Source organism: Lepus europaeus, chromosome 5, assembly GCF_033115175.1.
Source record: "Lepus europaeus isolate LE1 chromosome 5, mLepTim1.pri, whole genome shotgun sequence".
Lineage (NCBI taxonomy): Eukaryota > Metazoa > Chordata > Mammalia > Lagomorpha > Leporidae > Lepus > Lepus europaeus.
In genome coordinates, this window is record NC_084831.1 from 106,887,770 (window position 1) to 106,915,688 (window position 27,919).

Genomic DNA, 27,919 nt, shown 5'->3' on the forward strand with positions numbered 1-27,919 from the left:
CGGCGGCTCCCTTTGATGGAGTTCACCTCTGTGGTCTGGACTGAACTTGACTCTGAAGCTACAACAGGCTGTAGGAGTGATAGGCAGTTCCCCAGCCCCTCAACCACCTCCCACCCAGATGCCGCTCAACTGAAGCAGCTCTGCCTGACTGCTCATGCAGGTGAGCCAGGCAGGCTTGGGCCGGTGTTTCCCGTCAGGGTGTTCACAGTTACACAAGTCTGTTACTAAGCTCTTTCTTCATGTCTTCTAGGCAAGTGCCTGACTTGATTTTTAAAGAAAGCTATGTTGTAAAGGTGGAAATTTACTGTTAATCTCCCATCTTTCCAAGCAAAAGTATGTGTGTGTGTGTGTACCTATACTGATGATTAAGCTCACTAAACTGCAAACCATTTGCTTAGGAAGGTAAAACCCAGGCATGCAATGAATACCCAAACTCATCAATCTGAAATGTAATTCAATAAAACACTGATTCATACAAAAATATTAAATGGTGCTTAATTCTTCCTTTTAAAAATACAGGGCAAACAACCTTTTCTAAAGATCCCGGGCCTCAGCTGCTGATGCTCAGAGCAGGCTCCTCCCCTAGGATCTCTCCTGCACTCAGCTGCCTGGAGCAGGGTTTTCCCTGTGTCCTTCAACAGAGGTGGTTTCAAAACTCTCTCCTGCTTTTCTTCAAGAGGAAAGCAGAAAATCAAAATAACTCAAATATACACAAATCTCAAGGCACGCCAGCTGGGTGATTTAATCTAATATTAGAAGGGCCAAATTGAAATTTGGTAATATAAACAAAGACACAACAATATTTGTCCTCAAGAAAATAAACATTTGGAGGAAGAAATATTTTCTAAAAAAAAATGTTTATTTGGAAAAGTCAGCCTCTTACACAAGGTTTTGTATATACTTTCACTCTCAATTACAGTGGTATTTTTAATGCACTGAATATAATTTATTGAATATATCTTTCTGCCTCAATTTAAAAGATATTAGGTTAAAAAATATTTACAGTTTTCATTCTGGCCTACCCTCCTTCCTATCCTCATACTGAACCCATTTCTCTATTTTCCAGGTAGTTTTGTGAAAAGGGTCGTTTGTGTGGAGAGTAAGAATGTGTTCAATAATTCTAACATAATTTTCTTTAAGGCCCTCTCAGAAAAAAAAGGAATGACTGATCTAAACTAAGCACATTTAGCAACTGCCCTCAAAATCTTATCTTTATTAGTTGCCTGGGGCCGAATTTTCTGGCCCTCTTCAATCTGCAAACAATGGGGAAAAAAAACCAAAAACCACCAGACACACACAGGCTATATTCTCACACAGCTCTACACTACAAGCAGGGATAAATGAAAACACTATCAAATATTCCAGGAAGAAGAATGGTTCTAATGGTCTCACAGTTTAACTGAGGGTCTGGGAAAACAAAAGCTAAATTCAGCTGATGTTGAAGGTATCTGTCTACATTTCATTAGACATGTTGTATTTACCAAGGAGGCACAACATTATAGTTTTGTAGATTTGAACACTAACTTTCACAGGGATTAAAAAATCATATCAAGTGATTTCAGAATGGGCAATGATTTATAACCACTCAAAGTATGTCTTTGAATAGGGAGAAAAAGTAGTAACTTAGTGACAGCAACGTTCAAGCACTTTGGCTTCTAATATGCATCCCAAGAAAGGTACCCAGGAGGTGTGGACAAGGACCAGGTGGCTGCAACGCCACGCTGTTCCGAGTTTTCTGCTCAAAGTTTCCTAAATATCTAGCTAATAGGCACATGTGCCAGGCAACTACTGATGCTAGAAAAATATTTGAGTCAGCATTTTATAAAACCTCCAGCTCAACTAATATTTCTATTCATAAATGTTCCAGTAACAACGTCAATGTCTGAAGCTACATTACAAACAAGGATGAAGCAAGATTAATTTCAAATTTGAGATTTGCCTCAGACAAGTTAGTTGCTTTTTCCTTTCAATGTGACACATAAAGTAGATGAAGTCAGCGGAAGGTTTCAAAAAGTTAAGGCTCTCTAAAGAGTTCTAAAGACTAAAACTTAAGGCACGTATCATAATCTTCATGAGAACGTTAAAAGCTAAGATTAAAACAAAACAAAACCAAACCTACTTCCTCCCCTCGTCCTTTGCCAACCCCTCCCTCCCAAAGCATATGACATTTTCCACTCAGGCTATTGGTAAGGAGTGAGAACAATTCCATCACTGAACACCTGTTATAATTTCCACACCAAAGTCCACTATCTGCTCTGAGCACCACTGGAGATTGCAGGCCAGCAGAATATCTTCAAACATCTTGGGTCGCAGGCTGCTCCCCAGCCCCCAGCCCTGGGCTCAGACAGGACTTTCGGCTTCCTTGGGGTCTCCGTCGGTGCCCTTTTGCTCCGGGGATTCTGCTGCGTTAGGGATCTCCTTGGGCTTCTCATCAACATCCGCACTGGTCTCCTCCTCTTTACTTTCCTTTTGCTGCTTCTCCTCTGCTTTCTGTTCTTTGGCCAGAAGTCGATAATTGATGCCCATGCCAATGAAGAGAAAGATGCCTGCAACAATTAGGATCACGCCACACGCCCAGTACGTGTATTTATAGTCTCCATACATGTCATTGAGACGACCTACAGGTGTAAACAAAAACAAAATTATGCAGGCAAAAGTAAACAAGGATATCTTTTAGCAAACAAAGCTTTAAGATTCACACAGAAAGATGCCAGTCCAGTTTTCAAAGAGCCCACAAATGACAAATACATGCAAGAGGAAGTATGAAGGGGCAGCACTGTGGTGCACAGGGTGAAGCTGCAGCCTGCAACGCCAGCATCTCATATGGTATGCAGGTACAAGTCCCAGCTGCCCTGCTTCCAATCCAGTTTCCTGACAATGCACCTGAGAAGGCAACAGCAGATGGTCCAAGTGCTTGGGCCCCTGCTACCCACTTCAGAGACCTGGAGGGAGTTCCTGGCTCCTGGCTCTCACTCTGTCTTTCAAACAAATAAATCTTTATAAAATGTATATTATCTTCTGTTTATAAGTTTTTAGCAACTTGAAAATAATTAAATATTGGGAAAACTGAGTTAGGAAAGTCCTAGTGACCATCTAGAACCAATTCCCAAAAAACACAGCAGGGAAGGCTGCTCAGAAAAGGTGCAGGTGTCCTGCCAAGGTCATGGAGCTGCAGCCGCCATCCAGCCCAATGCTGTCTTCATCAGCATTTCCCAGAGTGCTCCTGGGAACCCTTGCCCCATGCTAAGCAACACCCTGGCACCACTCTAACTGCTCGATCCTCACAGCTGCAGATTCCGTCATCATTGTCAGGGGCAGGAATGAGAACTGCAGCACAGAGACAGTGCTAGTGAGCCCTAGGGCCTGGCTTCACACCCACGAAGTCTCCACCCTGAGCCACTGTGCAACAGGACAGCTCCCGATGGTTCAAACATCCAGTGAACTTGGGAAAGGGCATCATGTTCTTTTCTACTAGAGTCACATGGCATCAGCATCCCAAACCTGTGTGTGATCCTTTAGTAAAAACCTTAGTTAACCGGGTGTCTAAACTTTGTTTCAAATTTTATTAATTTGTTTTTGTTTACTGGAAAGGCAGAGCACAGAGATACGGAGAGATCTTCCAACTGCTGGTTCAGTCCCCAGATGCCCATTACAGCTAGTGCTGGGCCAGGCCGAAGCCAGGAGCCAGGAACTCCAAATTGCTCTCCCATATAGATAACAGAGATCCCCAAGTACCCGAGCCACCATCTGCTGCCTCCCAGAGAGAACATTAGCCGAGGGCTGGATCAGAGTGGAGATGGGACTCTACCTTAGGCACTCTGATACTGGATACTGGAGTCCCAGGTGGTGGCTTCACCTGGTACAACACAACAAACCTTTATAGCCATGAAACCTTTGGTATGGTAAAATTTATCAGCATCTCATCAAACCACTGTCTCCAGGAATAAACTCTGGGAAAGTGTGACTTCATATGACCAATTCCAATACAACCCCATATGGTTTTTGAGCAGGGGTCATCCATTCAGTGACACCCACTGAGCCTCCGTCACCTACCAGGCACTGGCTGTGCTGGCCCTGAGGACAAGGGTGAGTGAGCAGGGTGACAATATCTACAGTGCAGTGGCAAAGAGATGTCAACCATGACACCGGCTATGACAGGTGCTACAGCTGGGTTCTGAAAGCAGAAACCAAGGGGTTGGGACAGCTGAGTGGGGTCAGGAAGGCGTCCCTTAAAGCTAACTGAGCCAGGACTAACAGGAGAATAGGGCTCACCTCAGGGGACAGGGGTGGGAAGAGGATCCAAGGAGAGCAGCAAGAGCAAGGCACCATGGCAAGAGGAAGCAGGGCTCGTGACAGGGGAAGGAGGAAGGGCCACGCGCGGGAGCACGCGCGGGAGCCAAGAGCAAAAGGCCAGCGAGGGTAAGGAGGCTGGAGACACAGCTGGGGCTGCACCATGCAGTGCCTGGGAAGCCACCCTAGGGAACTGGATCTCACCACAGGCAGTGGGAAGCAGCTGGGGAGTTCTGAGAGAAGACTGCAGAGCAGCCAGAGTGGGACACGGGCAGCCCAGTTAGGAAGCTACTGTCCAGAGCAGCGCACACGGGAGCAGACGTTTTGGGTAAGAGTGGTATTGTGATGGAGTAAAACAGATAATTAGAAAGAAATCTGGGAGATGAAAACCAACAGGACTTGGCACTCTTTGGGTACAAGGTGGAAGAGGACAGTAACAAAATGACAGCTTTTTGTTCGTGATGCTCAGCCCTCAACACAGAATTCTTAAAAACACTGACGTTAGTGACAACATACAATTCCCCTTTCAGCTTTAGGGGTTCAATTTAATTCAAATCTAAGTATCTGAGCAATTATGCTGTGCTAAGCACTATGCCAGCACCAAGGGCACAGAAACAAGAAAGCTTTGCTCTTGGACAAACAGCTCACTAATCTCTGCTTTCTGTCACCTCCCCCCCTCCCCCAATCTTGTTTGATGACAACAGAAAACCCAGAGGCAGGGGGATGTACTGTACCTAAAAGTGGTGGGCCCAGGAGGACAGGACAGCATTCCACAATGGTCACCAATCCCACGGCACTGGAGAACCTCTGGGGTCCAACGAGGTCCATCAGGGTTTCAAATAGCACGGAGCTGAGCCACCCAAAGGCAAAACCAAAGAATCCAGCGTAGATACAGAACCCTATATAGCTGCTGGACAAAGGTGCTAGCAAATGACACACTCCATTTGCAATGACGGAAGCAGCAAAGAAATACTGAACTCGGGGTCTTATCCACTTTGTGTTGGCTACAAGTCCCATGGAAGGTCTGGCTACCATGTCAACAAAAGCCAGAATGGAAAGAAGGAAGGCAGACTTCTCGCTAGAATAATGCTGGCTCTTGCCGTAATTACTAAGAAAGACCAAGGGTGTAAAGAGTCCAAAAAACATGAGCACATTTCCTGAGAGGTAGAGCAGAAAGCCTCTGTGCGTGAACAAGGACAAGTCCAGGAACTTATTGATCGTCTGCAAGATTGATGGCTTCTCCTCTTTGCGGCTTCCTCCGATAAGATCTGTACTTGCATCACCTGCACCCTTTTTTGCATCAGATTTCCCAGCTTCCTGAAGGGATTCTTTCGACTTCACCTTCCCTGTCTTGGTTGGCTTGGGCCCTATTGGTCGCATCAGGGACCCAGCAACACAGCAGTTCAGTAGGCAGCCCCCAAGAATTAGGAAGCTTCCTCTCCAGCCAAAGATACCAAAGAAAGCCTGATTGAGAGGGGCCAGGGTAGAGAGAAACACAGGGCTGCCTGCCATGGCCAGCCCATTGGCCAACGGTCGCCTTTTGTAGAAATACTTGCCAATCATGGTCAGTGCAGGATTCAAGTTGAAGGCAAGCCCAAGACCTGGAGAAGACAGAGGAAGAAAATCAATACTGTGATAAATACCTGAAATGCCTTTGAAATTACTTAACCAGCTAAGAAACCAAAATAAAGGGTATAAAAAACAGACAAAAATCCCCATTACTGGCAAACATGTTGTATGGTGATTTAAAGCGTGGGTTCTAAAACAGACCACACAGCTTCAAATCTCATCACTGCTGCTTCGCAGGCTGTGTAAAATCAGACGCGTGGACCCTTCTGTGACTGTCTCCTTGTATGCAAAGCAGGTACACGACACTGCTGTGAGGAGGAAAAGGTCAGTAAAGCACTCAGAATTGTCCCCAGCGGTAGGCAGCACTCAATAGAAGCTATCTTTATTACCGTTGTGTTTATTATTTGAAGGTGAATACCTGTTTTGTCAAAGTTATTAAAATCACCTGTGGGACTACTACAACCATGAAAGACCACTTAGTAGATGGCTTGGTTGTCAAGTAGGGACACATAGATTTACCAAAGAAAATGTAACACAAAGTGACGCCTTTCACTCTGGCACTAAAAGCTGGAAATTCACAATTTACAGGGCTTCCCGAGAGGTCAGAGAATTAAAGACAATACCAAGTTTGCGGCAGACAGAACACTACTGTCAGGCAGTCAGGGCTCCCAGAGTGAATGCACTGATTTAATGTGATTCCAAAGAAAACGTCACTGGGTTTTATTTTGAGAAGAGGTAAAGCGACTCTAAGACATACTTGGAGACTTAACACAGGAAAGTTGGGGTGGTGCCAGAGTGGGACTGACCATAACTTACAAAAGCTACCATCATAGTACCAGCAGGGTCCTGACTCAGGACAGGTAAATACTGAGTAGTGAGAAAGGACAGAGAGCCCAGGAACAGAACTGAAACATATATGTAAACACCGACTATAAGATAACAAGAACTTCTTAAATCAATGGATAAAGAACAAATTATTAAGTAAATAGTGCTGGCGGAAGTGAATGTTCAAAGAACTTCGATGTTCTCCCTGACCTTCCCCTGCACTCTACCACGGTCTGAACCATCCCCAGAGGCTTAAACCAATAAACCAGAGCAGGTCACTCCCCTACTTCAAACCTGGAACAGCTTCCTATCTGCAACCTTTACCCGAGCGCGCACTTCTGGCCTCACCGACCGCTGCTGTCTAGGGTCCAAGTTTGCAGACTTTCACAGAGCTGGCTCCTTGTGCTCACTCACATTTCCCTTCGCTGCCTGCCTGGTCCTTGTCTGCCACAACATTTCATTTTAAGGCTTTGTGTAGCATTTATCACTACCTGGTGCTTTTCTTATTGATTCACATGATTTGTGAACTGTGGGGTCTGCCTCCTCCCACTTGAAGATTAGGGCTATGTGTGACCTGCTGCTCTGCCTCCACAGCACCTAACGTGGTTCTCACTGGGCCAACTATGTGTACAGTGAGTATTTCATGCATGAGTTAAGAAAAGAGGAAACAAATCACTGATGAAGCATAAAGGAACAAACAGTTATATTTTCTCATTTTATGTCGAATGTTTTCTATCACCTAGAATTCTGAAATGCAAAAAATGAAGTATACTGAAAAAGAGGAGACAAATATTTTCACAATCCTGGAGTGGAGAACAACTTTCTAAGAATGATACACAAGACAGAAGTCATATTGGGGGTCTTGAATATCTGAAAATTTTAGGTTTAATGAGGGGGAAAAGTAGAAAAACATTTAATATTTTCAAGTAAAATTCAAATCAAAAAACAAGGAGCAGGCAGGTGTTTACAGCGGCCTTATTCAGCATACCGAAAAAGTGTGAGTAATCCATGAGTTCATCAACAGAAGAACGGATAAGCAAAATATGGTCTATCCACACAAGACAGCACTACTGAGCCTTAAAAAAGGAAGGGAATTCTGACACACTATGGTTCCCTTGAAGACATTCTGTTACAGAAAACAAGCTGGTTACATAAACACAAATACTGCATGATCCCAGGACAGGAGCTACCCACAGCAGTCAAATCCAGAGACAAAGTAGAATGGTGGCTACCAGGAGCTGGGGTTGGGAGGAAGGAACAGGAAGTCACTGCTTAATGAGTAAAGAGGATTTTTTCTGTAAGATGAAAAGAATTCTGGAGAAGGGTGGTGGTAATGGTTGCACAACAATGTGAGTGTACTTGATACCACCGAACTGGACACTTAAAATTGTTAAGATGGTGAATTTTTACATTATGTATATTTATTAAAAATTTTACAGAAAGTTAGCAGAAAAAAACTGCACCTCATACAAAGGAATAATCAACTGTTGTGTGAAGCTATTATACATTATTTTTTTTTTTAAGTTTTTTTTTTTTTTTTTTTTTGACAGGCAAAGTGGACAGTGAGTGAGAGAGAGACAGCGAGAAAGGTCTTCCTTTTGCCATTGGTTCACCCTCCACTGGCCGCCGCGGCCGGTGTACTGAGCTGATCCAAAGCCTGGAGCTAGGTGCTTTTCCCGGTCTCCCATGGGGTGCAGGGCCCAAGCACTTGGGCCATCCTCCACTGCACTCCCTGGCCATAGCAGAGAGCTGGCCTGGAAGAGGGGCAACCGGGACAGAATCTGGCGCCCCGACCGGGACTAGAACTCAGTGTGCCGGCGCCGCAAGGCGGAGGATTAGCCTAGTGAGCCGCGGCGCCGGCCTATTATACATTATTCTTACACTAATAAATAAATGAATATATAAATGTAGCCAAAAAGCATTTGTAATAAAATAAAAACACCTGGGGCTGGTGCTGTGGCGTAGCAGGTACAGCTACAACCTCCACTTCCAGTACCCCATATGGACGCCAGTTTGAGACCCGGCTGTTCCACATCCGATCCAGCTCTCTGCTATGGCCTGGGAAAGCAGTCGAAGATGGCCCAAGTCCTCGGGCCCCTGCACCCCTGTGAGAGACCCAGAAGAAGCTCCTGGTTCCTGGCTTTGGATTGGTCCAGCCCTGGCTGTTGTGGCCAATTGGGGAGTGAACCAGCGGATGGAAGACCTCTCTCTCTCTCTGCCTCTCCTCTCTGTGTAACTCTGACTTTCAAATAAATTAAGTAAATCTTTTTAAAAATAAATAAAAACACTTAACTACAAACATGAAAAACATTTACTGGAGGGAAGGGAGATTGGGTCACAGGTACCAGGGAAGTACCAAGTTCTAGTGTTCCCCAGCACAACTTGAGGACAGAAGCTCACAGGAATAGATTATATTCTGTATAAAGAACTGGAAGAGGAGGCCTGTGTTGTGGTGTGTAGGCTAAGACAATACCTGTGATACAGGCATCCTGCATCAGAGCACTGGCTCAAGTCGCAGCTGCTCTGCTTCCGGCCCGCCCCGCTCTTGCTGATGTGCCTGGGAAGGCAGCATGGCTGGGCCAGGCTTTGGAGGAAGGGGTAATGAGGGAGAATAATCAACGATCACTCTGGTACTGAGCTGCCACACTCATTCTAGCTACCACCACTGCCTATTCTTAGGACAGGAGACGCCATTATCTCCTTCAATTCACTCATTCATTTAACAGATAAACATCTACTGTATGACAGTAAATTTCTTTAAAAATTTGCTTTTCTGCTATTCTTATATTACTTTATCTACAGCTGATCAACTGGCAGTGCTCACCTCCGATGACTCCAATACAGAAGTAAAGCTCCTGGACGGTGTTGCAGAAGGAAGCCGCGATCAAGCCACTGCCCGACAAGCAGCCACCAAGGATCATCACGGGACGGCTGCCGTATTTGTTCACCAGGACGCTGCTGATAGGACCTAGCAGAGAACAAAGAATTCAGTGTGCAATACACGAACGACAATCAATGACACGTCCTGTACACAAAGAAAGAGACAACTGCAAGAATACTGCTTTCTGTAACTACTTCAGAGTCATAAGTATGGTACTAGAAAACAAAGATGTTGGGGCCGGCGCTGGTTCTGTCCTGGTTGCTCCTCTTCCGGTCCAGCTCTCTGCTATGGTCTGGGATAACGAGGAGGATGGCCCAAGTGCTTGAGCCCCTGCACCCACATGGGTGACCAGGAGGAGGCACCTGGCTCCGGATTGGTGCAGCTCTGGCTGTTGGTGGCCATTTGGAGAGTGAACCAACGGAAGGAAGACATTTCTCTCTGTCTCTACCTCTCACTGTCTATAACTCTACCTGTCAAATAAATAAATAAAAATCTTTAAAAAAAAAAAAAAGAAAGAAAACAAAGATGCCATGAAAACACATTAATTGTGCATGTTCTATATCTGAAAATACTGAATGGACTCATACTAAAATATTAAAGACCTGTCTATTCTTAGCCTTTCTCATTTCTAACGCAGGACAGGCTAAAAATAACAGTAGTGGCTGTTTGTGGAATTGTTGATATATCTTGGATATGATCAATACATATTTAAGTAAATTTGCTCTATTTTAATTGCAGGAGAAGACTAAGTTAGATAATAATCTACGCAATTTTGGGTCTAAAAACTCAAAGAGTAAAGGAACTGGGTATTAACCAGGAAAATCAGGTTAAATTCCTCAGCTAAATAAATGTATAGAAAAATACTAGCTTTCCTTGAACATGAAAGAGGGAAATAGAAGCTCCTGGTTTTGGCCTGGATAGCCCTGACTATTGCGGCCAATTGGGGAGTGAACCAGTGGATGGAAGCATGCTCTCTCTCTACCCGCCCGCCTCTGTAACTCTACCTTTCAAATAAACAAATCTTTTTTTTTTTTTTTTTTTGACAGGCAGAGTGGATAGCGAGAGAGAGAGAGACAGAGAGAGAGAGAAAGGTCTTCCTTTTTGCCATTGGTTCACCCTCCAATGGCCGCTGCGGCCAGTGCATCGTGCTGATCCGAAGCCAGGACCAGGTGCTTCTCCTGGTCTCCCATGCAGGTGCAGGGCCCAAGCACTTGGGCCATCCTCCACTGCCTTCCCGGGCCATAGCAGAGAGCTGGCCTGGAAGAGGGGCAACCAGGATAGAATCTGGTGCCCCAACCAGGACTAGAACCCGGTGTGCCAGCGCCGCAAGTCGGAGGATTAGCCTGTTAAGCCACGGCGCCGGCCCTCAAATAAACAAATCTTTAAAGAAGAAAAGATTTTTATGCATTTCATATACCAATTTTCAAATATAAAATCAAATGGCCTCTTTTCTCACTTGCTACAAACAAGCATAATCTGTAAAATGCTGTTTTCAAACTTCTAACTCTTAAATAATAAAGCGTTACCCAAAAGAGTATTTTTTATAAGTGGGTATACAAAACTCTTACAAAACTAACAATGCGGGGCCAGCACCATGGCACAGTAGGTTAATCCTCCGCTTGAAGCACCTGCATCCCATATGGGCGCTGGTTCTAGTCCTGGCTGCTCCTCTTCCAATCCAGCTCTCTGCTATGGCCTGGGAAAGCAGTAGAAGATGGCCCAAGTCCTCGGGCCCCTTGCACCCGCATGGGAGACTGGGAAGAAGAAGCACCTGACTCCTGGCTTTAGGTTACCACAGCTCTGGCCATTGCAGTCATCTGGCTAGTAAACCAAAGGAGGGAAAACCTTTCTCTGTCTCTCCCTCTCACTGTCTGTAACTCTATCTCTCAAATAAATAAATAAAATCTTTATATATATGAAAAAGGAGTTTAAAAAAAATAAAAACTGACAGTGCTAATGATAACCAAGTTATAAAGCAGAAGACACAAACCATATTTCTCTTCTATTAGCACAATATGTTCTGACTTTATTCTTTTGTATTTAGCTCCCTAGAAAACAGTGTATCTATTTTGAAAAGTACATGCTGAGCATACATATTCAGGATACACAAATGATTACATATAAGAAGTAATTAATGCTTTTGAGTATCTCTGTGTTTCAGAGGACCAAGTACTTGTTGCCAGAGACATGTGTTTGGCACAGAGATTACTCATTTGGGATGCTCACACCCAAAACCCAGCTTCCCGCTAATGTGCATCCTGGGAGGCAGCAGGTGATAGCCCTGGTACTTGGATCCCGGCCATCCACACGGAAGACATGGACTGAGGTCCAGGCTGCTGGCTTTGGCTTGGCTCAGTCCCAGCTACTGTGGATATTTGGGGAGTGAAGCAGCAATGGGAGATTTGTCTGTCAAAAAATTTTAAAATGCTTCAAGGAAAAACTAAAGACTGAATCAATGATGTACATAGAGCAAACTGATTTGCTACTTTCTGCACCACCGCTATGGTCTGACTGTTCTATGTTGAAACCTAATCCCAAAGTGGTATTATTAAGATGTAGGGTCTTTAGCAGATGGCTAGGTCATGGGGGCAGGGCCATCATGGATGGGATTGGTGCCCTTGTAAGAGGCTTGAGGCTTGTCTTCCCCACCGCACAAGGAAGCTGCTGGAAGGCACCGTGTATGAGGGAAGCAGCCCTGAGCAGACACTGCCTCTTCTGGCCCCTGGCTCTTGGGTCTCCCAGCATCTATGGGAAGCAATGCATTTCTACTGTTTATAACTACCCTGCCCAAAGTATTTTGTTACAGCAGTCTTATGGACTAAGACAGTTAGCTTCATGAAAATATTAGTACACAACTGATTTTAAATAATTTGAATTTGGGGCCTGTGTTGTGGTACACTGGGTTAAGCCATGTCTACAATGCAAGCATCCCATAAGAGTGCTGGTTTGAGTTCTGGCTGTTTCACTTCCAGTTAAGCTCCTTGCTAACAAGCCTGGGAAAGCAGCGGAGCATGGCCCAAGTACTTGGGTCCCGGCCACCCATGTGGAGAATCTGGATGGAAGAGCTGTCTGTTCTCTGCATCTGTTTTTCAAATAAAATAAATTTTTAAAAACAAGAAAATAATTTGAATTTACAACTTATGTAAAATGAAATCACTAAATATGCAGAGTATTTCTGAAGTATTTCAATATAAATTATTATTTTTTTTAATAGGCAGAGTGGACAGTGAGAGAGAGAGAGAAAGGTCTTCCTTTTGCCGTTGGTTCACCCTCCAATGGCCACTGCGGCCGGCTCACCGCACTGATCCAAAGCCAGGAGCCAGGTGCTTTTCCTGGTCTCCCATGGGGTGCAGGGCCCAAGCACTTGGACCATTCTCCACTGCACATCCAGGCCACAGCAGAGAGTTAGCCTGGAAGAAGAGCAACCGGGACAGAATCTGGCGCCCCAACCGGGACTAGATCCCAGTGTGCCGGCGCCACAGGTGGAGGATTAGCCTACTGAGCCGCGGCGCCGGCCTCAATATAAATTAGTCATGTGATTTTGCATAGTCAGAATTACAAAGATTAATACTATCATACTGTTTACTTTAGGAGGTACAAGTTAATTTCTTTTTTTTTTCTTTAAAGATTTATTTATTTGAAAGGCAGAGTTACAGAGAGGCAGAGAGAGAGAAAGAGAAAGAGAAAGAGGAAGAGAGAGAGAGAGAGAGGGAGGGAGGAAACTTCCATGTGCTGGTTCACTCTCCAAGTGCCAGCAATGACTGGGGCTGCTCCAGCCCAAGCCAGGAGCCTGGAACTCCATCCCATGTGGATGCCAGAGGCCCAAGTACTTGAGCCATATTCTGTTGCCTTCTCAGGCCATTAGCAGGGAGCTGGATTAGAAGTGAAGCAGCCAGGACTCCTAGCACACAAGTGGTGGCTTAACCTGCTGAGCCACAATAGTCCCTATCCCCAACAATCCTGAGCATGTTTCTCTGACCCAAACCGTTAATAAGGAAAACAAGGGGCCAGTACTGTGGTGCAGCAAGTAATGCTGCTGCCTGGAGGACCGGCATCTCATATGGGTGCAGGTTCAAGTCCCGGCTGCTCCACTAACCGAATCTAGCTCTCTGCTATGGCCTGGGAAAGCAGTGGAAGATGGTCCAAGTCCCTGGATTCCTGCACCTGGATGGGAGATCCGGAAAAAGCTCCTGGCTCCTGGCTCCTGGCTCCTGGCTTCAGGTCGGCCCAGTCATGGCACTTGGGGAGTGAACCAGTGATGAAGACTTCTCTCTCTGTCTGCCTCTCTGTAACTCTGCCTTTCAAATAATTTTTTTTTTTTTTTTAAGAAGCCAGGTGCTTCTCCTGGTCTCCCATGGGGTGCAGGGCCCAAGCACTTGGGCCATCCTCCACTGCACTCCCGGGCCATAGCAGAGAGCTGGCCTGGAAGAGGGGCAACTGGGACAGAATCCGGTGCCCCGACCGGGACTAGAACCCGGTGTGCCGGCGCCGCTAGGTGGAGGATTAGCCTGTTGAGCCACGGCGCCGGCTCAAATAAATAAATCTTTAAAAAAAAAAAAAAAAAGAAAAAAGAAAAAAGAAAAAAGGAAAACAAAACTTCTCATAGCTCAAAAAATTTGAGTGTGGTCCAAGTCCACAAGTTAAGATTATGATGGTGATGGCACTGTGGTATAATCAGCTAAGCCGCCACTTTGCAACATGGACATCCTACTTCAGAACACTGGCTTGAGTCCCAACTGCTCTGCTTCTGACTCAGCTTCCTGCTAACATGCTTGGGAGGGCAGTGGGCAATGGCCCAAGTAGTTGGGCCCTTGCCAACCATGTGGGAGACCCAGATAGAATTCCTGGCTCCTGGCTTTGGCCTGACCCAAACCCAGCAGTTGTGGCCATTTGGGGAGTGAAACAGAAGATGGAAGATATGTGTCTCTTTATCTGTCCTTCAAACAAATAAATCAATCTCAAAAAAAAAAAAAATACTGTCAACCAAAATTTAAAAAGCTTTTAAAAAATAAACATTACAACAGCTGTAAAAGTAAGGAAAATTCTTAAGACATTTATTACGTAAACAGTAAAAACAGAACAACCCATTTAGTAAAAATTCTGTTGTAGCTCATGATGGCAATTTATCTTTCAGAGTTATTTTAGGAAGGACAGCCCTAATTAGCGATCATTAAAAATAGAGAGGAATACAGTTTATAGGCTTATGAAACACGAACTCAGAGAAATGTGCTAGTTATCTCACTAACTGGGTGAGGACAAAGAAGAAACTGTTTCCCGAAGGAAAGTGTCATGTGCAATTAGCACAACTGACATCATTTACTTTTGATACAAAAATGCAAGCCTCTCTCAGCTCCTAGGCAGCTCAGAATTACAACATGTGACTCTCTGGCTTGCAGTCCGCTTAAGGAAACACTCAAACCTGGAGTACCTCTGATAGTACTTACACCCATTTCTTCAAGCCATCATCAAAACCCAATTAGAAACCCTGGCAGATTGGAGTTCAACGACTACAAAATCATTGGTCTCAGAAGCAAAGATAATTAAATTATGATTTCAATTACTTGCTGGTGTTTCATAAGCTCATATTATTAGTGTCTCAAAAGGATTATAAATTTCTCAAAGGAAGGAATCTGGACCAGTGTTCACTATCATTTGCAACAGGTAGCCCACTACTAAATACCTTCTTCAGGCTCAAATACTGGTTGACTCTGCCACCAGCTTAGCAACCTAAGGCTAAGCTACTTAACAGCTGAAACGCAGAATCTTTATGTTGGCTATTAAAGAGATACAAGCAAGGGGTGGGCACTATGCTGCTTCTTCAAACACTTGCATGCCATATCAGAGTCCCAGCTACTCTGCTTCCAGTACCGCTTCCCAAAAACAAATCAACCAACGAATACAGCTTCCCACTAATGCCCTGTGGGAGGCAGCAGATAATGGATCAACTAACTACTTGGTTCCTACCACTCATGGAGGAGAACAAGATATAGTTCCTGGCTCCTGCTTTCAGTTTGGTCTAGCCCTAGTTGTGGGCATTTGGGGGAGTGAACTAGAGGACAGAAGATCTCTTTCTCCCTCACTCTGTCCCTCCCGCACTCTTTCACATCCTAAAAAATCTGCTACAAGTGAGAGTAACCTTGAGATACTAAATTACCATCAAATACAAGATTGTAGAAGTGAAATCTTGGCTAAAAAAGCAACGTGAGACACTAATAATCCCAGTAAGTAAATATACTTGGCTTTAGAATTCCTGATAAGTAATATTTTTAGTATATAGTAGTATATATCTCAAGTATATGGTAGGTTTGACTTTTGGCTGTTAAATTGTGGCTTGACGTTCCAAGGTAAAATAAATAGTTTATATTATATAGATTATTATTTATATGAAAGGCAGAGCAGTGTGTGTGTGTGGGGGGGGGTGGGCAGAGAGAGGGAGAAATCATCTATCCACTAGTTCACTCCCCAAACACCTGCAACAGCCAGGGCTGGGCCAGGCTGAAGCCCAGAGCCAGGAGCTTCATTCTGGTCTCCTACATGGGTGGCAGGAGCCCAAGTACCCACCTGCTGCGCCACAATGCAAGCCCCATAAATAGTATTTTAAATGATGTTAAGTAAGCAATTTACTCTCCACATTTCCTTCACAACATGCCAAAGAAAACATTAGGGAAAGAAATGGCAAACTTAAGTGCAGAGTGGTGAAAATGTTTTCAGGACTCACAACATCACAATGAACAAGGAGGTTTAATTCGGCTCAATTCCAACTCCATAAAAAGATTTTACCTGAGACTTTAAACTATGCCATTCAGGCTAGCCTGATTCAATTCTTCTAACACCAATTTTTAAAAATCTCTATTTGTTTACATTTCAAAAGTCTGGAAGAGAGTAACAAGCAAAACCAGTTGTGCACACATCATTTTTATGAGTTTTAAAAACTCAATGATGCATGAGTTGGAGCTCCTCGCAATTTTTCATTACTGTTTCAAAATACTACATACAGTGAAACAAAATGCATGAGACTTGCCACTGTTAGCAAGAATGAAAAACATGTACCCAAACACAAAACTTCAAGAGATAACATTTCAGAACACCTCACCAAATAACACAATGGAATAAAAGCTATCTAAAGGGGCTCTGGCTGCCTGCTGAAGACCAAGAGCAGGCTGTGGTGGGCACTCACCGCCGCCATACATGACCGCCAGCATGATGGAGGATATCCACGACACTTCACTGGTGCTGGCATTGAAGATACCTTCAATTTCTTTGAAGAAGACAGTAATAGATTTGGGAAATGCATAAGAGAAGCCGATGGAAATAAAAGCTCCGATGACCACGGCCCACCCCCAGCCTCCATCTGGGGGGGTGTAACCAACTGGACCTCCAACCGCCGGCGGCATTTTAAATGCAGATGGATTCCAAAATGCAGTTCAAATCCAAATATCTGAAAGATATGAAATGAAAATAATATGTCAACAATGAAGCACTCTAACAAAACCTTCTCGTGTGTAAGAAATACCTTTTTTTTTTTTTTTTTTTTGGTATGCATCCCCAGTTCTTAGCACAGAGTTGCTTTCATACCCTGGGATTTCTGCAGTCCTCCTAGGCTCCTAGATGTTTCCTAAGTGGTAGAAGTGTCTTTTGTCACCCTAACAAGCTTCTTCATCACACCTGAGTTTATGCTACCGTGGTACCTGGGGGACAGATAGCTTATATTTGGTGGTAGTCACCACACAGACCAGTGATTTGAGGATTACAGGGTAGGAAGCTTCAGTCCCACCCACCAACCTCCAGGAAAGAGGGATGAGAGGTCAAGCTCCATAAAAACTCAGCTTTCATTTTCTCAGGGTGGTCTCCACTATAAACTCTTTAAAAACAGATTTATGAACTTCCTGGTTGGAGATGATGACATTTATATGTACACCCCACTCAGGACACTTCTAGCCCCCCTGCTAAGCCTCTTCAAATGGTAGTTCCCCTGTCACCACATCATTTATAACAAACTGATAAATCTAAGTGTTTTACTGAGTTCTAGCAAACCAAAAGAGGACTGTGACAGTCCTAATTTATGGCTGGTCAGCCAGAAGCACATGCGACAACCTACTGCTTGTGATCGACACCTGAAGTGAGGGCAGACTGTGGGACCTATGGGATCTGATCTACCTCCAAGTAGCTACGGTCAGAACCCAACTGAATTACTGGAAAGCCAGCCAAGAGTTGTCTGCAGAAATGTGGAGTCTGTGTGTGTCTGCGCACATGCTTACATGTTCTTGTCTCAGGGGAACCCCCACATCCGGTCCCAGAAGGCTTTTGCTTCTGGACTTGTGATGAGATCTAAGAGAAAGACAAAGTTGCTTTTCCCTCAAGTAAATGAACTGTCTTTCAACAAAAGATATTCTCAGGAAAAATCTTAAGAGTCATGGTATTGCTCATCACTTTTTAAGGAAATTTTGAAGGAAATAGCTCTCATCATTTAAGAAACCATAACTGAAATGAATTCTTTCACTATATGTAATCTTTATACCCCAAATAAGCCTTTTGTTTTAGCGGTTAATTTCATAATTCCTCAAACTGCTATAGAAAACTAAATGATTCACTTGACATTTACAGCTTTTTTCCCCTTTCCCAAAATTCCTCAATATATTTACTTTCTCTTACTAATGGCTGACTCAATATATTAAGAAGTGGGGATATGTCGACATTTACAAAACACAAAATCATACTGAACACATAAGATTTTCACTTAACAGGCTGGAAAAGAAGCTCAGCAAAGTTTCCTTTATCTCATTGCTTCAATCAAAAGTGTTCCCCACCCCATTATGACAAGAATGCCAAACTCCGAAACAGCTATTCAGTATATTTAAACTTACCAACTGAACTGTGATGTCAAAAGATAGAAGTTTTAAATTAAAAACTAACCCTTTTTCTTGGAGTTACCTAGTACAAATGAATAGCCTGGCTTAGGACATGAAACTTCCTGTTAAATTATGAATAAGGAGCAGAGGAGAGAACGAGCATGTGGCGGCAGCTTGCTTGTCTCCACATGAGAGAGGTCTCCGTTAAGTCAACTTCTACCCCATGTTATAACTTACCCTGTTTGCTAGCATGTCCCTTCTAGACTGCCTCCACTCAGACTGCACCAAGCAATAAATGCAGGTTGGGATCAGAAACTCACTCTAAACTACCACTATGTTCTTTACACTAAAATACAAATCACAGCCTCATGGTCAAGGTGAACTCCCAAATATTTCCAATCTGTCTATGAACACTTCAAATACAGCTTAGGGTACATGGTATTATGGGAATAGGACGAAATAGCCCTATATGGGAAGCTTCCCTGAAAGCTCAGTATTGTACGAGAGATTCTAGCTAGTACATGCCAGAAAAAAGAAGTAACAGGTACAAAAACTGGAAAGGAAGAAGGAAAACTGGTTTTATTCCCAGATGATAGATATCTGTAATCAAAGCCCCAAAGAGACATACAAAAAAAGGTATTGGAACTTAAAAGCCAATTTAACTAGGTCTCAAGAAACAAGATCAATAAACAAAAATCAATTATATATATATATATATATATATATATATATATATATTTAAAAGGCAGAGTTACAGAGGGAGAGAGATAGACATAGAGAAATCTCCCATCCGCTGCTTCATTCCCCAAATGATTGCAATGGCTGCACTGGGCCGATCCAAAGCCAGGAGCCAGGAGCTTCTTCCAGGTCTCCCACAAGGATACAGGAACACAAGCACTTGGGCCATCTTCCACTGCTTTCCTAGGTACATTAGCAGGGAGCTGGATTGGAAGTGGAGCAGCCAAGACTTGAACCGGCACCCATCAGACAGTGGCACTGCAGGTGGTGGCACCAACACCAACTGTATTTCTATACACTAGCACTGAGCAACTTGAACTTGAGATTTAAAAAAATGCTATCAAAAATGCCAAACTGGCCGGTGCTGCGGCTCACTAGGCTAATCCTTCGCCTTGTGGCGCCGGCACACCAGGTTCTAGTCCTGGTTGGGGTGCCAGATTCTGTCCCGGTTGCCCCTCTTCCAGGCCAACTCTCTGCTATGGCCAGGGAGTGCAGTGGAGGATGGCCCAAGTGCTTGGGCCCTGCACCTGCATGGGAGACCAGGAGAAGCACCTGGCTCCTGCCATCAGATCAGCGCGGTGCGCCGGCCACTGCACGCCGGCCACAGCGGCCATTGGAGGGTGAACCAACGGCAAAGGAAGACCTTTCTCTCTGTCTCTCTCTCACTGTCCACTCTGCCTGTCAAAATAAAGAAATAAATAAATAATTAAAAAAAAAAAAGCCAAACTAATCTGACAAAAGATGTATGAGATATGTACACTGGAAAACTACAAAATAATACAGAGAGATTTAAAAAACTAAATAGATAACCTATTCTCATGGACTAAAAAGTATTTAAATTTAATATTAAAAGTATCTAAATTAGGCAAATAAGGCACCAAAAGCACCTACTATTAACAACAAAATTTATAAAAGATATACCTGACAAAAGACATACCCAGAACATAAAAGAATTTCTACAATTCAATAGCAAATAGACAACACAATTTAAAAATGGGTAAAAGGCCTCAACAGATACCTCACCAAAGAAGATGTACTGATGTTTGTAGTGTGCCTGGGGGGCAACAGAAGATGGACTAATTATTTGGGCCCCTGCCACCCACGTGGGAGACCGATGGGAGTTCCAGGCTCCTGTCTTCAGCCTGGCCCAATCCTGGTCGTTGCAGCCATTGGGGGAGTGATTCAGTGATGGACGTTCTCTCTCGCTCCCTCTCACCCTCCATTCTCTCACTCTGCCTTTCAAATAAATAATCAACTGATCATCAGGCCAGTGTTCTGGCACGCTATTGGTTAAGCTGCCACCTGCTGTGTGGGCAAAGGTTTGAGTCCTGGCTGCTCTACTTCCAATCCAGCTCCTTGCTAATGCATCTGGGAAAAGTACCAGAAGATGGCCCAATGTATGGGCCCCTGCCACTCACATGGGAGACCAGGATGAAGTTCCTGGCTCCTGATCCTGGCCTAGACCAGCCCTGGCATCACAGTCATTTGGGGAGAACCAGCAGATGGAAGGTCTCTCTCCTTCCTCTCTCGCTGTAAGTCTGCTTTTCAAACAAAAAAGGAATCTATTAATTGTGAGTAAAAGCAACACAAATTGGACTAGATACTCAAGAACCCTGGATATTAGAATATGAATATTCAAATGACTAAAGGCATGAAATGAACATTTAAAAACATTAGGGAAAAAGGACCAATCAACTTGAAACAGAACTTCCAAAAATAAAGTATGGTCAATGAAGTTAATAATAAGTTAACCAGCAGACTCAACACAGCTGGACAACCAGTAAACCCACAGGGTAGGTATGAAAAAAAGTCAGATGTATATATTCAAAATAGCTAGAAAAGAGGATTTTGAATGTTCTCGCCACAGCAAAATGATCAATGTCTGAAATGAGGATATGCTAACTTCAGTTGCTAAGTCTGACCATTACACAGGGTTACTTGTCTTAAAATATCACACTGTACCCCACACTAGTACATCAGTTAAAAAAATTGAAGAGATAATTGAAAATCAGTCAGAATTCAGAGGAGAACTTCATTTTGAATCAATGAGAAAAGGTGTCAGAATGGGAGGCTCTGACATTTATCTAGTGGGACTTAGAAGATGAGCACAGAGAGTGGAGCAGAGGCAACTTTCTCAGGTTAAAGGCTAAAGGAACTTCAGACTGGATGAACAATATGAATCCTCATTTGAGGAAACAAAGAAAAACCTTAAAAAGCAATGACTGGAAAAATATGCATTATTCGACTAACAAAATCATGCTGACAAAACAGATTTCTCATCAGTTTTTTTGTTTGTTTGTTTTTAATTTTTGACAGGCAGAGTGGACAGTGAGAGAGAGAGAGAAAGAGAGAAAGGTCTTCCTTTGCCATTGGTTCACCCTCCAATGGCCACCGTGGCCGGTGCACCGCGTTGATCCAAAGGCAGGAGCCAGGTGCTTCTCCTGGTCTCCCATGCGGGTGCAGGGCCCAAGCACTTGGGCTATCCTCCACTGCACTCCCAGACCACAGCAGAGAGCTGGCCTGGAAGAGAAGCAACTGGGATAGAATCCGGCACCCCGACAGGGACTAGAACCCGGTGTGCCGGCGCCGCTAGGTGGAGGATTAGCCTGTTGAGCCACGGCGCTGGCCGTCTCATCAGTTTTGAAAAATTCTCAGTTACTGTCTTCAAATATTACTTCTTCCCATTCTCTTTCTACTCCCTGAGATTCCAATCAGATATGGTGTTTATTTACTCTTTCTCATTTTTTTTTTCCACCCTTTTGTTTCTTTGTAATTCCTTCTGGATGGAGTTTTTTGTTTGTTTTTCTCTGCAGCAATGTTTGGCACTAAGGATTTAGATGATTCTATGGAAAGCTAATCAAATAAAACAGTTTTATGAAACAAAACCACACGTCATTTTTTTTTTTTAAGATTTATTTATTTGAAAGTCAGAGTTACAAAGAGAGAGGAGAAATGAGAGAGAGAGAAAGAGAGAGAGGTCTTCCATCTGATGGTTCACTCCCCCAATTGGCCACAACGGCTGGAGTTTCACCAATCCGAAGCCAGGAGCTTCTTCCGGGTCTCCCACATGGGTGCATGGGCCCAAGGACTTGGGCCATCTTCTGCTGCTTTCCCAGGCCATAGCAGAAAGCTGGATCACAAGTGGAGCAGCTGGATCACAAGTGGAGCAGCCGGGCCTTGAACCGGCGCCCATATAGGATGCCAGCACTGCTGGGCGGCAGCTTTACCTGCTCTGCCACAGCGCTGGCCCCCACACTTCATTTCAATTTAAGTAAATGTGTTGATAACCATCTGAATTTTTAAGTTTTAACTTTTTTTTAAGTTCTAACTTAGAGCAGAGAAGCCAGGAGTTTGTAGTCCAGATGTAACAAAGTCATGACTCCTCAAATGTTTCTGAACTACTCTTTGGATTCCTGCCACAGGACTCTCTCTAGGACCATGTATTCTGGAATGTTCCCCTCCTGTGGGGACCCAGAGATTTTTATTGCCTGGAGCAGTAAATCACAGTAAGAAACAGGATTAGTGAGAGTTACACCTTCCTTTTGTAGTGGGGGGAAGGGCTTTTGGATGAGACAACAGAAGTAGAAAGCCTCAAGTTTTCTTTCTCTCTGTCTAACTCTATCTGTCAAATAAATAAAAAGAAAAAAGTAATTCTTAGGAAAAGTAGTTTTTAGTTAAGGCTACATCTGAATCCAGGTCTGCAGAATAACTGCCTTAAATATATAACCCAATTTCAAAGTTAACTATCTTTGTCCTAGGGCATTTTGCGTACCTATGATTCAGGCAGGAATACAAGATATTTACAAGTTAAGGTTTCCTAAAATTTCTACTGGAATGAGTATAACAAAAAGCTATTTAACAGCTCAGCTCTGCTAATGGGCAACAAGACTATGTTAAACTGAACTGCTCTGGGCATTAATCTTCAGAGTTTTGCCTTCATGTAAGTCTGAAAACAGAACACTTGAAATTTTTTAATCAAAGAGCCACTAAAAAGATTAATTCATCTCAGGAATATTTACACACACAGAATGACAGCCACAGACAGTAGAGCTGTTTGGCACATCAAGCTCCGACTGGAACAGCTAATACGTGCTGGACGTGATTAAACTTCAAGCTTAGCTGCCAGCTATGATTTGTCGTTCCAATTAAAGCAGTTACAATTTTTAGTCACTAAGACTTGCCTCGTCAAGTTAATAATACCTTATTCCACAGTACCAACATTAGACTTACAACTTTAAGAGGAGTTTCAAAGATTCAATAGGAAATTTTAAAAGCATAAGAAATGAGAGCATTCAAAATAATTTTGAAAAAAGAACATAAAAAACCCTTACACACAGATTCAACAATCTGCCACCCTGACAAAGTTGTCTCTGTTAAAAATTCTGATGGAATATAATACCCCCAAAAATGTGGTTAATACCATTATCTAAGCATATAAGTATTATTTCCTTCTAAATTGGCAAATTTCTGCTATAAACAAAAGGTTCAATCAAAAAGCAAATTGTAAGAGCAGGCCCTCTCACACAGCTTTCACAGACCCGATGAAAAAGAGAGCGCGCATCTGCTCTTTGTATGCTAAAGTCCAGAGGCTAAAAGGGACTAACGCTTAAGAGTTTAATCCTTAAAATGTGCACAGTGGCCTAACTACCAGCCTAGCTATTATGGTCTAAAAGTGATAGGGGGATTACAAAAACCAGTTGACAGGATGGTGAGAAAAGTCTTTCATCAATTTCCCTTGTAAAGGATGACAGGAAACAATAATACTAACTATTCTTGGCAATGATAGTGGTGACAAGAATAACTTTTCTAGATTTTTTTATCTACCTCTCCCTATAAGTCAAAGTTGTGCTTCCTATTTCCCATGCCCCACCCCCACCCCAAAAAAGAGGGGCTAAGAGGCCCTTGGAGACAGTCTTCATTATGTTCAGTTTACTTTCTCCATCAACATTTAAAACAAAGCCACTGTCATTTCTTAAAATGACAATGGCCAGGTTTGTGAATTAAGAGGCAGAAAATATCTAAACCCAATAATCTTCAGAGAATTTGTTACTAAAGGTAACTTACTTTTAGGTTTCACAGTCACATGGAGACATTCAAACCCCAAGAGGAGGACTCACTGAAAGACTGCTGACCTTGCAAACCTCCAGCTCTTTGTGACTGGCTCAATTCAAGTCCATGGCTTGCAGAACTACCTGCCCCAAATTAACTTCCAAGATTCAAGGGCTAGGAAACTTCACCTTCTTTTCCACTCTGAAACTTAACAGAGTGAAGAAACCAACCAACAAACAAAAAAATCAAACAGAAAGTAGGATAAAACTAGTGGACTTGGCTAACCAAACACTCAGTGATTGTGAAATGCAGTTTTTAATCAAGCTGCATATACAGAACCTAAAAAAATTGAAAATCTCTCTCAGCAAATTTCAAACAGCCTGTGTACCTAACTCCAACATTCAGGGAAAATCCTATCCACATGACAAGTAGTTAAATATGAGTGAGGGGATTTTTTAGTCTGTGGAAAAATGGAACAAAAAGGTAAGTTAATTTTGGTGCAAAAAACTTTGAAATGAAAGCATAGCTTTTTAATAATGGGCATTTTCTATGAGTTGGTTTTTTTTTTTTTTTTTTTTTTAAAGACTCCATGTGTTATCCTCTTAAGAGAAATTAGTGGGGCTGGCGCTGTGGCGCAGTGGGTTAATGCCCTGGCCTGAAGTGCTGGCATCCCATATGGGCGCCAGTTCTAGTCCCAGATGCTTTTCTTCTGGTCCAACTCTCTGCTTTGGCCTGGGATAGCAGCAGAAGACAGCCCAAGTGCTTGGGCACCTGCACCCTCATGGGAGACCCAGAAGAAGCTCCTGGCTCCTGGCTTTGGATCAACGTAGCTCCGACCGTTGTAGCCAACTGGGGAGTGAACTATCCGTTGGAAGACCCCCCCCCCTCCACCCCGCCACCACCTCCCCTCTCTCTGTTAACTCTAACTTTCAAATAAACAAATAAATCTTTAAAAAAAGAGAGAAATTAGTAACTTGCTAACTAAATTGCTTAAAAAACGGATTTTAGGTCTTCCTGAATATATGGAAACTGATATATGGAAACTTATCCTAGATCTTGCTTCCAACTTATACTCCATAAAAAATCCAACATTTCCGGCCGGCACCACGGCTCAACAGGCTAATCCTCCACCTTCCTGGTCGGGGCGCCGGATTCTGTCCCAGTTGCCCCTCTTCCAGGCCAGCTCTCTGCTATGGCCCGGGAAGGCAGTGGAGGATGGCCCAAGTGCTTGGGCCCTGCACCCCATGGGAGACCAGGAGAAGCACCTGGCTCCTGGCTTCGGATCAGCACGATGAGCTGGCCACGGCAGCCATTGGAGGGTGAACCAACGGCAAAAAGGAAGACCTTTCTCTCTCTCTCTCTCTCTCTCACTATCCACTCTGCCTGTCAGGGGAAAAAAAAAATCCAACATGTCAGTCAATAGTTTCTAGAGTTTTTCTTTTTAAAGATTTATTTATTTACTTGAAAGGCAGAATGGCAGAGAGGGAGGGACAGAGAAAGAAAAAGAGAGTAAGAGAGAGCTTCTATATATGCTCTTCACTCCCTCAAACGGCACAACACTCCAGACTGGGCTGGGCTAAGTTGAAGCTAGGAGCCAAGAACTCCATCCTGGTTTCCCACACGGGTAGTGGGGGACCAAGCAGGTAGGCCATCTTCTGCTGCCTTCCCACATGCATTAGCACAAAGCTGATTGGAAGTACAGTAGCTAGATCTCAAACCTCAACACTCCCAATATGGGAAGCCAGTGTCTTAGGCAGTGGCCCAAATCCACTGTATCACAATGCTAGTCCCAATTTCTAGATTTGTAAAGAATTATTATTTACATGGTCAGACAGTGTTACTCACTTAAAATAGTAACAGAAGCAGACCCTAGAATGGTGATTGCTTGATGTAGATTGGGGGCAGAGAAGGGGAAGGGTTGGGCCTATGATCAACAATATTGTATTGAATATTTCATTTGCTAAGTGCAGACCTATGTTAGGTCCTCTTAATACACAAACATACACACACAACAAAGCAAAACAAACTTCCCAAAAGAACAAAAGAGGCAAGAGGAAGCGCCTAGCTTAGAGGGGATAAGTTTACAGCACTGATGGTGCTGATGACTGCAGGGTTATCCTTATCTCCACACTCATCGAGTTGGATATATTAAACATCTACACTTTTTTCTATGTCAATTATTCCTTAATAAATCGGTTTGAAATGACTGTATGTAGCCAAAGATCATGGGAGAAAAATATTAGAAATATACTGAGAAATTCATAAAATTATGAATTGCTCTTAGTTATGCTGTTCACTGTAGCTGTCAGCTTTTTTATAAGGATTTATTTACTTTTTTATTTGAAAGGCAGAGAATCAGAGACAGGCTCACTCTTCAACTACCCTGAACAGCCAGGGCTGGGCCAGGCAGAAGCTAGAATCCCTGAACTCAAATCTGAGTCTCCCAATATAGGTGGAATGAGACCCCATTACTTGGGCCATCACTTACTGCTTCCCAGAGCATACATTAGCAGGAAGACTAGGTCCAGGAGGAGCAAAGACTTGAACCCAGGCACTGCAACATGGGGTGTGGTGTCAAACCTGCAGCTTAATCAGTGAGCCAAACGCCTACCCTTAATGTGCAACAGGGATGTGTTAATTATAGAAAAAAATGGATGCATTAGGAAAAGGGTAGTAGAACATGGTGTAGAATTATAAGTGATTTAAGTTCTATTTAAACTACATATCTTTTATACTTTTATAAAATTGTGTGTAAGGGGGCTGACACTGTGGCACAGCAGGTTAAAGCACTGCCTGAGACACCAGCATCCCATATTGGAACATAGCTGCTCCGCTTCCAATCCAGCTCCCTGCTAATGTGCCTGGGAGAGCAGCAGAAAATGGCCCACCTATGCAGGAGATCTTGATGAAGCTCTTGGCTCCTGGCTTCAACCTAGCCCAGACCCAGCTGTGGCAGCTATTTGGAAAGTGAACCAGGGGATGTAGGATCCCCACCCCAGTAACAATTTTATTATAGAACAAAATAATTTGCTTCCCTTTAAGAGCCCTTTGGCTTATCAGGTTTCTTCCTTATAGCCCTCACATTTTCTCATAGTTCTAAACACCCCATGTATTCTTAGCACTCGCCACCTCAAACCAGCGATTTGTTCAAAGTTTTTCCCAACAAGTCACTCACAATGAATGCATCCTTGTCAGGAGCCTAGAGTACTACAAAACAGATAAGCAACTGCCCTGTGAACTACAAAAGGCCTGCTCAGTTTCAAGCAAATGTATCAAATAAATGCTAAAGAATACTTGATGAAATGCAAAGCATTCACCAAGTCTCAGAGCCCTTTCTTCCCCACCTAAAATAAGACACAAGGGGAGAATGAAGAGGAAGGTGTCTCCAGGATAAACAATTAAAACCCCTGGTTCCCTGACTCCTCTCTGTCCACTGCAGTCCACTTACAGACTGTTCAAGAATGACACTTTGCTCCCTTCCCAATGACTTTCTAGGAAGGATCTTCATCCAATGCTAGTCCAACTAGACTTGCTCAGCTCAGCACACCCTCAAGGCTGAAGTTTTTTGAAAAAGCAGAAACACAAAGTTGCAAGTAACATGGAGGCATTGGACACACACATCAGGTCTGGACAAAGATTTTTAGAGAAGGAAATTTAGTGCCAAATGACATGTATGAATTAATATTTCTGGATTGTTTGGTAAAATGTCACAAGGCTT

General features: G+C 43.5%; 1 protein-coding gene across 1 annotated transcript in view; it reads right to left on the reverse strand.

The window, feature by feature from the left end:
• Positions 1–838: 838 nt before the first annotated feature.
• SLC16A1 (solute carrier family 16 member 1) overlaps positions 839–27,919 on the reverse strand; it is a 39,457-nt gene continuing 12,376 nt past the window's right edge. Inside the window, exons 2-5 of the mRNA XM_062191980.1 lie at positions 16,743–17,003; positions 9,509–9,652; positions 5,025–5,891; positions 839–2,618 (exon numbers count right to left, since the gene is read on the reverse strand). Coding sequence (XP_062047964.1) covers positions 2,341–2,618; positions 5,025–5,891; positions 9,509–9,652; positions 16,743–16,959 — 1,506 coding nt within the window. The 5' untranslated portion in view covers positions 16,960–17,003 and the 3' untranslated portion in view covers positions 839–2,340. The remainder of the gene's footprint in view (positions 2,619–5,024; positions 5,892–9,508; positions 9,653–16,742; positions 17,004–27,919) is intronic.